This window comes from Arachis stenosperma, chromosome 8 (genome assembly GCF_014773155.1).
Source record: "Arachis stenosperma cultivar V10309 chromosome 8, arast.V10309.gnm1.PFL2, whole genome shotgun sequence".
NCBI classification, from domain to species: domain Eukaryota; kingdom Viridiplantae; phylum Streptophyta; class Magnoliopsida; order Fabales; family Fabaceae; genus Arachis; species Arachis stenosperma.
The window spans coordinates 41,972,044-41,984,522 of NC_080384.1; the positions used below are offsets into that span (position 1 = coordinate 41,972,044).

At 25.2% G+C, this 12,479-nt stretch overlaps 1 protein-coding gene across 1 annotated transcript; it reads right to left on the bottom strand.

Moving 5' to 3' along the window:
* Positions 1–705: 705 nt before the first annotated feature.
* Positions 706–5,070, bottom strand: LOC130944128 (zinc finger protein WIP2-like). The gene is made up of 2 exons (XM_057872296.1): positions 4,371–5,070; positions 706–1,265 (listed from the first exon to the last, which is right to left on the bottom strand). Exons 1-2 carry the CDS (start codon positions 5,016–5,018, stop codon positions 828–830), a joined length of 1,086 nt encoding a protein of 361 aa, XP_057728279.1. The 5' UTR covers positions 5,019–5,070; the 3' UTR covers positions 706–827.
* Positions 5,071–12,479: the final 7,409 nt, after the last annotated feature.

Genomic DNA, 12,479 nt, shown 5'->3' on the forward strand with positions numbered 1-12,479 from the left:
TAAAATTTTTGAAAGACAAACTTATTTTGTACTAAAACATGTAATATAATACAGATAGAAAAAAAGAAGCCAGAGAGAGACACTCAAATGCAAGAAGCCTAACTAATTAGGGGAGAAGAGCAACAAATAATGAGGAAGGAACAAGGAACAAAGAACAAAGTATTATACAATGTAAGTATTCTTTTTTATGTTATTTTCTTTCATTCTTCTCTATATACTTTCTATCTGTGACTGACTGAACCAACACCTAATTGTATAGGTGATCGAAAATCCTTAGCTCTTATACTTCGATTTTCTTCTTCTTATACTTAATATACGTTCATTATTTTCTTTAAATTTGGTTACTGTTTTTATTACATATATTTTTTTTCATTTTCGATTTATTTTTTCCAAATCAACTGTAACCCCTTTCAAAAAAGTGTAAGAACAAAGAATAACTTATTGTTTACATTGATAAAAGTTTAGAATGTTTATTTGTGATGATAGAAACCAATTTTGTACCAATAAAAAATATGTTTGTGTAATAAAAATATTAAAATGTTAATTTTCTTTATAAATAAAATTATCAGTATTTTAAATTTTTACGAATAAAAATGTATAATAATAATATATTTATCTTTCGTGATACAAAATTAATTTCTTTCGATTATAAACAAATTTTCTGTTGTCAAATTTCACGAATAAAAACAATAATTTATTCCAAGAAAAAAAGCACTAATTTGAGCAAGGTAAATAAGAAGGGTATCATTATACAATAGTCTATTACAATCATTTATACATATTACGTAATATATGATATGTAAACTTGGGTTTAATTATTCCAGGTTCTACAAGGAGCAATCACCATCATGTTCAACTTCGGAAGCTGCTTCATCCTCTTCTTGCATGCAATCAATACCAAAAGCACCATGTCCATGGCCAAAGGCTTTGACATGATCCTTCAGGGACCTCTTATGCTTGAAATCAGACCCACACAAACAATACCAGATCTTGCCGCAGTTCTTCTCATGCGTCCGCCAATCGCCTTTCACGGCGAAGGGCTTGCCACATTTCCGGCAAGCGTAGGGTTTTACTCCGTGCTTTCGCTTGTAATGCGTTTGGAGGGTTCTGAAGTCCTTGAGAGGCCTCGCTCTTGGGTGGTCTATGTTGTGCTTGCAACCTGGCGCACAACAGAAGCATGGAAGCCTTAGCATTGCTGTTGGTTGTGTTCCTTTTAGAGAATCTGGTCCCTTTCTGTATTGAGATCCATGTCCCCACATATGCATCTATAAAGCAATCACAGAATTCAGAAATAATCTATATATCATCTTTAGTTTAAACAATGAAAGGAAAAGTATAGGTAGATAACGAAAATATTAAATAATGTGAACAATGGATATATGTGATGTTTAGTTTAATAAGTATACAGATGATTATGTTCATTATTTTTAATTGAATGATTATTTCTTTTAATTTGATTTACTCATGCATAATTAACAATGACTGGATGTTCAATTCACTAGATATGTAAATGATTATTTTAATATTAAGGTTTAGAAAGTAATTTGGAAGTAGAGCATTTTTTATTTATTAAGTTAATTTTAAAATTTATTATTCATATTATTTACAAAAATTATTGTATACCTAGCAAAACTCACAATGAAAACACAAACATTCATGTTGTTTCTTTTTAGAAACACATTAAATTTAACAATGATAGTTTTATGATGCATAATGATAGTTTTATATTTATTAATTATTTTAATTTTTTTTTTAATTTATTTTTTTTACGCTATATCCCGTATCAGTTTGCTAAGTTATTACTTGAGTCAGGAGGATCAAAAAATTGAAAGTTTGATGTTGAGGAATTAAAGATTACTACAAATTTTGAAATGAATGTGTGACTTAATCTATATAATCTTTTGTTATATGGTGTGAATAGTTGCTCTAAACAAATGTAAAGTATTTGACTTTGTTTTTTCTTTTTCTATAATGACAATCAAATTATTATGATTTTTTTAAACTATAATATTGAGATAATTAGGTATGATTTTTTGTCTAAAATATTTTAAATATATTGAATAGTTTATTTTTTAATATGTTTATAAAACTGTAATCCCGTACAACCGCAGGTCCTCATGCTAATAAAAAAAACTTTGATTAAATTTAATTATAAAATTAATTTATGTATTTAATATTTATTAATTATTATTAAAATAATTATATTATTTTAAATGTAATAAATATATAACTATAAATATTATGAATATGTTATGCTAAATGAAGGAAGTTGAGTTATTGTGTATCTAGTATTACTGTTTTGTTTTAATGTATTTCAATACTATTAAATATTTCTGCAATGGTGTTTATACATTTATTTCTAAGATAGTAATCAAACTGAGCCTTGGTGTACAATAATACTGTATCAATAACATTAACAACTACCGACATCTAATGAAAAGGACAACTACTATTGATAATGTGTGAGATATCTATACTTACATGAGATATATATAATCACTGTCAACTAAATGTACGAGCAGAAAACTAGAACTTGAATGTTATATTGAGAACTACATAAAAAAGTGAAAAATAAGAAAATAAGTATAATATAAAATATGTACTTTTGTTGATACAAAATATGAAACTATATATAGATACTGAGGAAACAAATTTTTATAGTCTATACCGACATAGAAAAACTTTTATAATCAGGCTCAGTCATGAAACTTAATTTAAGGCATTAACTCACTAAGTTGCTCTAATAGGAAGCAGCATAACTATGGATTATGTGAAAGTTGAAACTCGCCCCCCTACACCTTCAAATGGAAAGATTCCGAAAGGAGTAACTAAGAGGGGATAAAAGTTAAATACGAGATATGCATTGAGCTCAAGTAAAATATGAAATATATATTATTAAACTCTAAACTCAGTTGCAATATATTATAGATATGTTTTAGTATTCTTTTTATTAAAGTCCCTAACTATTTTATTTCACTGGAGATAAGAAAATCTTAAGTGATAATGATAAGAAAAAGGTTGAGGGACCAGCAATTTTTATGACTATCAATTTAGCTAGCATAAAAATATGGAGAGCATATAGCATTGGCGAATGATAATTAAACAACGAAAACAAATCGAATGAAAGAATAGTTTATTGTTAAGTAAAATGGGAAAATCATGGTTTGAGTGATAATAAAACAAGAAGCAACAAATTAACTACCTAACACAAAGTCATATATTAATTATTTCATCTTTCAAACTGCCCTTGAAATGAATAACAAAGTACAATACTATAAAATATTAACAAGAACAAGCAAGGCAATTTGAATTTTCAAAGGTTTAATTAATAACATGATTTATCAGTCAAACAATAATCATAATATTTAATTTATAGTCCTTTCCACAATAGGGTGGCAAGTTCGTACAATCTGTACAAATAAGTAGGTCAGATATCCAAATCGAAGTTTTTTTTTTTTTCTTGATTCTACTTATTTTTAATTCACATAATGTCATCATGGGGAAGTGGGACTGATGACTAATTTTTTTTTCTCATCGAGAGAAAAAAGGGGGGCGGGGGTTAAAATGGACCGACCCTTAATTCTTGACAGATAGATGTTAGGTTCCATTAAATTTACAAAATTGTATTTTAGGAACAACTGGAGTAGTCTGCTTATTAATTATGTCTTAGTTTTTATTAGTCTTATGCAGACACAATATTCTAGTTTTGACATAAGATGGAAAAATTCATCAGAAGTTTGAATTGATTTCTTAAACCAAAAACAAAAAGAAAAACTGATCAATATACATATATAGTAGTCTTACTACCATATTAGTTATGACATATGCAAAAGGAATATGCATGTATGACTCCAAAAATGATCAAACACCGGCAGAAAAAGAGAGTAAGGTAAACCAATTAACAAAATCTTAATTAATTAAGAATACATGAAAGTAAATTATAGAAAACTAAAGTTATGGCTAATAATGCGATGAAAAATGCCTTTTAAAATAATAAAAAAAGTTTAAATATATTTAATACTAACCAAATGACTATTATATATTTTAAGAAATGCCATTTATATTCTAGATTCAATGAAATTATTATAATTATTTTGATTTTTTTACGATATTTTTTGACTTCATAAGTCAAGAAGAATTAATCTATTACAAATTAAGATTTTATTTAAAGATTTGTTATTGAACAATTGATTGTTACATGCATAAAACGAAATTTAAATCTTTGACACTTATTTAGATAGACGAGTGAGCTAATCACTCGATCAATCCAAGATGATTAATGAAGTGTTTATATGACGCCCAAATTTACAGTGACAACAAGGACTCGAAAATTCTATTTCACTGGATGTATTATTGACAAAAACTCTGACCTGAAGATTATTGTATCGGTTGAAAGTCTTGGAGCAGACTGGGCATGAGAACTGAGTAGGACCAATGAGAATCTGAGAAGCTGTGGGAATCCAATACTGAAACTGTGTCTTGTTATTGTTCAATCTCTCTAACAACAAAGGCTGATGCTCTGAAACCACGCTCATCACTTCATCTTTTTCTCCCACAATTTCTTCTGAGTTTGATGAGATCTTCTTCTTCTTTTGCCGATCATCAATACCGGAAGTATTATCAGACACGCTATTAGGAAGCCCTATTCGTAGCGCTACGGCAACACCTTCGTTATCATCATAATCATCATCAACCAAAAGATTCTCTTCATCTTTTTTGTTGTTGTCTTTTCTCATCTTGTCCACCACTACTTCTTGATCACTGCTGTTGGTATTTATGAAAGGAAGGGCTTGTATGAGAGGAGGGGAAGAAGGAGGAGGAGGCAGTGGGGCCACGGAAGAAGAAGATGATGAAGAGAGTGGTTCCAATTGGACGGAGAATAATCTGGTGTTTGAGAAATAGAGAGGATACGATGGTGATGAGAAGAGGGAAGTGTTAATGGAATTTTGATTAGAAATGAAAGAAGAAGAAGAGGAGGAGGAGGAAGAAGAAGGGAAGTAATGAGGGTGGAGGGGCATGAAGTTGAACCTTCCTGATGAAGCGTATAGATTGGAATAATGTGGGTCTGTCATTGTGAATGTTTAGATATGCTTTCATCCTTAGGTTCTTTATATATATATATATGACTTTAATTTTTGTGCAGTGAGAAGGTATGTATTATATAAAAAATACTTCTTTTTGTTAATATAACTTTATATGATTGAATATAAGTGTAAAATGGTTTTATATTAAAATTCTATATATATAAAATAAAATTGAGCCATATGAATTTAGACGTTAGTTTTTGGATTTTATATGTGAACTTTTTTAAGTTTTGATTGTGCAATGTTTTGCCTGCTCATTTTTATTTTTTTTTCTAACAAAATTGATATAAGATCAAATATATAAATTAAACATTCTCGATAATTTTTTTTAACAATTATACTATATATATAGAAAAATTAATTAAAAATATATAAAATATATTCAAAATAAATTATACAATACATGTATTTATAAATAAATAAATAAATAATGATTAATTCGGTGGTTATTTTTTGTGTATATATAATATTTTTTATTTTTAATTATTGAATTATTTTATATTATTTTAATAGTGAAACCTACCATGTTTAAGAAAGTTTGGAATATAGGTATATAACCGAATAATTCATACTCACTTACATTTAAAATTATATTATACATCAAAATAAAATGGCACGCGATAAAACAGAAAAGCACTTCCAAATTTTATAACAATTCACGTAATTGATCTATATGTTCAATTTCATAAGTCATTTATTGATTGAAACAACAAAATTCAAAATATATAAAAAATTATTCTGTGGTGTAAGTTTGAATGATTTACAACTAATTAAATAACAACAAGTCTCTAGATTATATATATAATTCTAACTATTTGTATATTCATTTAATTTCTTTCCGTTTCTTATTTAATTTATTTCTAACTCTAATAGTTTATTAATTAGTTTGTTTTACAATTATATTACTTTTAGTTATTATTAATTACGATATCTTTAAAAATAAACTAGGATCAACAAATGATACCAGTATAAGTTTAAGGTAGGTAATATTATATCATTGAATAACTTTTTTTAAGAGTAATTTTTTAGAAAATTCCATCATTGAATTTGAAGCTTTATATACACGGAAATCATGTCTCTATTTTTGGTTGTTCACAATATCTCCTAGTCCAACAGGATAAGGACTAATTCGTCGCAAATCAGAGTTTCATTTAAAGGCCTGACACTTACTTAAGCGGATGAGTGAACTAACTACTCGACCAACCCAAATTAATTATGTAAATCATGTCTATAAAATTTTAAATCAACAAAAGATTATTTGATATACTTTTTTTATTAGATCAAAATTGACCGGTGATATAAAAGTTTAAAACATAGACAAATATAATTTGTTAAAATTATATTCAAGAAAAATGATAGATTGCAAAAAAAGAGTCTACTCAATCTTTTAATAGTACATAGAAGATGCTATCGTTCTAACAATTCCAGAATTTTTATTATTTGTATGTATTAAAAATTTGTCTAAAACCATTTTTGGTTATCATAGTTCACAATTAAATTGTGATTTTAACTTTTAATTTCTTGATTTTTTTTGTGATTTTGTTATATCTTTAATTTTATACAAGTTTTAGTTTCTTTTATAGTTATTCAAATAAAATATATTAGATTTTTCTAAATATGTAACTGTTAAATACCCAATAACTCATAATAAAACTCTAAGCACAAACATGATAAAAATTAAAACTCAAATTCTTTTTAAAAGAAAAAAGAAAATGCAAATACATGTGGAAATTAAAGTACTAAAGAAATTACCCTCTCCAAGAAAGAAGTAAATAAATTAGCGGAACAAAGGCAATCCAATGTTGGAGTCATTGAAGCATTGCTGGTTGTCTCCCAAGAGATAGAGATAGCAACCACAGTCACATATATATGCAAAAGATGGGGATAGAAGTTTAGAGAACATTATTGTGTTGCGTCCATCTTTTGCGTCACTCACCTATAAATGTTCACATTCAAGACAATCACTCAGATATAAAAACAATATATTACATATCTAATATCTTTTAAAGATAAAGCTGTAAATAATATTAATTTATTATGCCCTCATAAACTAATTTTTTAAATTTAATTAATTATATTTATTATTTAATCTTAATTTAATATATTTTATATGTTAAACTAATTTTTATATATTAAATTATTAAATAAAATACATAACAAATTATGTATTTAAAATTTTATTAATTATTTTTAAAATTTAAATAATATACATAAAATCTTAAGTTTAAATATTATTATAACTGATAGAAAATAAAATCTTTAATTCGTAACTTGTGTTATTAAAGTATACATTAATATTTTTATGTTATATTATTTTTTATTGGTTTTTTTTTTCACTTGCTTCAATAAACGAGCAGTAGATCTATGAAACTTGGCTGCATATACAGCATTTGCGTGGGTGAGCGTGTTTAGTGTTTCTTACATTTAGCACACATACTCATACATACTGATAGATAGATATTGCTGTTAATTTTTTACCATTCTCTCTTTCTGCCTTTTCTGTCCGATTAGTCAACAAAATATCAAATGCACACTGTTGGTTTTGGAGTTGGGAGTTTAGTTTTATTTTTATAATTTCCATTCCATTTCCCTATAGTTATTTTTTATTACTACAAAGTGTTTTACTATCAGGGATCGCTTTCAACTGCGAATCCAGGTGTTGGTACTTTTTCCCATGTACTTAGAAAATACTAAATACTAAAGGAAGGTTTTCACATGTACCATAGTACTTTTTTACTACATTGATATTTCAATCTTTTTTAGCATTAAGATATATAATAAAATAATTAGAAGGCTAAGATTGAACAGATATATATTGAGTAGTTTTGCTATTTTGGAGAGCACCATACAACAGAGACAAATTGTTTCCTTAGTCCACAGAAAGAATGAGGAAATTACTATCTTGCACTTGTGTTGTGTTGTTTCCTTTTGATACACTCTTTACTTTTCTTTTCTTTTTCCTAACCAATTTTCATTGATCATTTTATGTCTCTGTTAGTTTTTTTTTCCTCCTTTTTGTTTCTTTAAAACAAATGACTTCCTTTGTCACGATGTACTTTATTTATCTATTTATTTTACAGGGATATTATTATTATTATATAAGATAATACTATTTTGTAATTTAGTTTGTTTCTCTTGTATATAGTACTTACTTAATTTAATTTTCTCTATTATATTAAATACATGTTATTTTATTAAATGCATATTATTTTTTAAAATTTTAAATATGAATTGTTTTAAATATTAATCTATTTTTATTAAGTTATTTAAAAAAGAGAAAAAATAAAAAAAAAATGAAGAAAAGGATAAAATGACCATTTTAATATTAGTAAAAATAAATTTAATTGCTCAAGTAAGTATTATTATAATAATATTAGTAAAAATTTGTGCAAGAACAATATTACTTATATTTTAATTTTATTAACTAAACTCATTTTAAAGTATAAGTATTAAATTTATTGTGCTAAATTTTTAAGGATAATATAGAATTTCACAATAAATTAATTTTATCTGATATTCGTTAATTAAAGAAATAATTTATTAAAATATTTTTAATTAATTAATTAATGATAAGCCTTAGAAAAAAAACTAATCTCATCATTCTTGTTAATTAAATTATGATATAAGATAGTGGTATGGATAGTTTTATGGGTAAGACTTGCAAGAAATAACTTAAAAATTAACAATAAATAAGTAATAAGGGATTGATAGAAAAAATAAATAATAAATTTTGTGCATCATTAATATTATTGGTAATCTGAAAAAATTAATATTGTTACGTGGGTAATCTGAAATAGGTGGATTGGGCTTGAAATATTAGCCCAAACGTCAATGGAAGGTGGTCTCCAATTTGGTTCACGTCTAGGAGCCGCCGTATGAGTTGTATGTGTGAAAGAATGGGGGGTGGTACCTGCAAAGACACTCCGATGCTTAAGTTAGCAAGGGGTAAGCAGGTTTAGAGAGTATTGGAACTTAGAGATACCTGAGGGGTGTCAGTGTATTTATAATGGTGATCCAATAACTACCGTTGGAGTAGTTCCACTTTTGGAGGTGGATAACCGTCCCTTTATCTTATGGTAGTTAGGATATGGCTCTTGGAAGTAGATTGAGAGATTTCAGAGATAATTACTTATTTGAATAAGTGTTATCTGACAGCTATCCGCCCGACTTCTTTGAGAAGGAGTCTGTGTCGAATCAGAAGAGGTCGGTGGGTGGCGAAGGTCATTCTTTGGAGTGGGCCTTTTAGCATGTGTTTGGACCTGGGTCATAGTGTTGGGTCAGGATATGAAAAAATATTAAATCTATTTTTGTTAAATTATATTAACTAATTGCTTACACTTATAAGTTAAAAGTTAAAGATATCTACTTATACTATTTATAATTGATTAAATAAAAAATTTTAGAATCATAATTGTGCTAAATTAATATTATTTTGTTTAAGTCTTTTCTCCTATTTGTTTTATGATAAAATTTAGTTTAACATTTTAAAAAACAATGATAATTCTTATCAAAGAAATAAATGAGCATATATGAACTTTTTTGTTGTGATTTTTTAGAATCTATTTAGAATAATCATCTTTTAATTTAGATTTTAATAAATATTATTATTAATATTTTTTTTCATACCGTATGATAATTAAGAAAAGTAAACGAAACAAAAAAGATTTTAATATTAGTAAATTAAAGATGGACGAAAAAAATATTGAATAGAAAAAATATGTCAACTTCACTATTAAGATGCATGTGCAATATTTTTTACTTATATTATGTGTTAGTTTTTTAAGATAATAATATTTAGTTTCACTTTTAATATATAATAAATAATATTTAGTTTCACCTTTAATATATTATAAATAAGTAGATAAACAAATGCAAAGAAACAGAAAATTTAAAAAGAATAAGAAAAAAAACATTTTTAATTATAGAGATATATTTAATATTTATCACCAGGTTTTTTCTTTTATTTCTCTTTGTTTTTTTAAATAAAATAATATAGTAAAAGACAAATTTCAATCATATATTATAAAAATATTTTTAAAGCAAAATATTCATGCTGTATTTAAATACTATTATATAAGAAAAAACTAAAAAAATCATTATATGTAAGGCAAGTGAGATTGTTTTTTTAGTTTATATATACTTATTAAAGAGAAATAATATTAACATTAAATACATTGAATAACCTAAAGAAAAAAATAAAATAATACTATACATCCAAATATTTTTATTAATCAAGTATAACCAAGTTAGTTTAACGTAACAAAAATCAGTTATAGCTAATATATTCCAATTCTTATAATTTAATTTGGTTAGACTTGATTCATAAAAAGATTTAGATGTGTAGTATTACTCAAAAAAGTATTTATTTGGATTAATTTTTTTTTAGTGAAAAAACACTTTTTAAAATAATAAAGTATTTTTATTAAATTTTAAACATATTTAGATGCATTTAAAACAAAAAATTTTACTAAAAAATTAAATTATTTGATTTTTTAAAAAATCAATAATACTTTGATTTTAAAAAAGTAGAAGTAAAATAAATTTTAATTATTTTTTTTACTAGACATATCATTTATTATAATTAATAATTACCATTTATACCTTTAAAAATAAAAAATAAATTATTCAAATTGAATAATTTTATTTGAGCAATGAAAAAATAAATTATAACAACATAATATTATCATATTTGCAAATATTAAATTTAATAATTTGTCATGTATTATGTACAAGATAAGATTAAAGTTTATGATTTTAATTTTTTTTTCAATTAAAATCAATGTGCCAATTTTATAAATCATAACTTCTTAAATTAAGAAAAAATATATAAAATAGATACATAATTATTTAATCAATATAAAATAACATGATATATATAATTTTTAGAATATAAAAAAATGTTATTTCTTTTAATAAATTTGTTATATTTATAAGTTTATCTCACATTATTAGTAATAATTTTATTTTTAAGTATTTTCTAAACAAAATTCTCTTTCTTTTATGAGACTTCACAAATAATATAATTTATAATAAATAAAGAAATAAAATTTTTGTACATTGTTTTACTGTGCAGCGTTTTTTCAAGTCATGTATGTTATCTTTTGTTTTTTTTTATGATTGAAGGGTTATTTTTGTCTTTTTATGAATAGCTACAAGACAAAATCAACTTGAAACCTAATAGTACATGGAACATTGAAATTCCAATAAAGTAAATGGAACACCTGAATATTTTCCAATACAAATTACTAGTTTTTTGTTACCCATCTTCGAACTTTCACAACCTTACCCTTTCAAGTTGAGACCGTGTGTCTTACACGACTCCATATGACTTTCTGCCTACTATTATGAATTATGATAATCACAAGCCTATTGTGATAAATGAGGGAACACCTCTGAATCTACCACTACCATTTTGAGTAGATTTTCCCATCTCACCCCAACACCTCTTGTCGAGTGTGGCTAAAAAGCTTGAGAAAGAAATAACCGCAAAAAAAAAAAAAAAAGAGACGAGCCAAGGTGCTGGTGATGAGTTTGTGGTTACTTTGTCGTTGTTAGAAATATAACTATATATATTTTTTTTCTATTAGTTTAATTTTTTGAAAAAAATAACACAGAATTTTTATGATAAAAAGTCTAAAGTTTATTTTTTGTTAAATTAAAAAAAATTAACATAAAATAAATAAAAAAAATTTATAAAAAAAAAGAAATAGACAAATTTAAAAAAGATTCTTATAAGAAAGAACATATTAAAAATATAACCGTTTAAATATCTCTTTCTGTTAATTTAATCTTTTAAAAATAGTTTGTTTCATGATAATCCTTATATGGATTGACCTTTTTTAAAATGATTTATCTTTGATAGTAATTCCTAATAGATAGTTGTTATACAAAGGAGATGAATGTTGATTGGTATAGTGGTTTGCTTTATTTGTTATTTTGATGCTTAATATGATATACTTCAAATAATATTGTTGGATGATAAAAGATACTAATAAAAATATAAGTTAAGTGTAGTAGAAATAAAGATAGTGAGATTGAAGAGTAGTCAAATACATATAAACAAAAATAAAAAACAAAAATAAAAAATAAAAAATTAGAGTAGTACATATTAGTAAAAAAATAGTAGAATTTTGTATTAGGTATTCAAACATGTGAAAAAAAAACATTCAGATAGAAGTGTGTATGAAATAAAAGGTAAAGAGGAAGTGAAAAATAGAAAAAGACAAAAAATTTATGCGTAATCTGTTTTAATATACATATGATACATTATAGGCTTCAATAATTATTACTTGATATAACACACTGTTATTAGTTGTATTTATAATTAGTTAGGTTTAGTTAGCTCGGGTTAGCATAGTATATATATAGATGCAGTTAGTTATTGTAGTGTGTGAC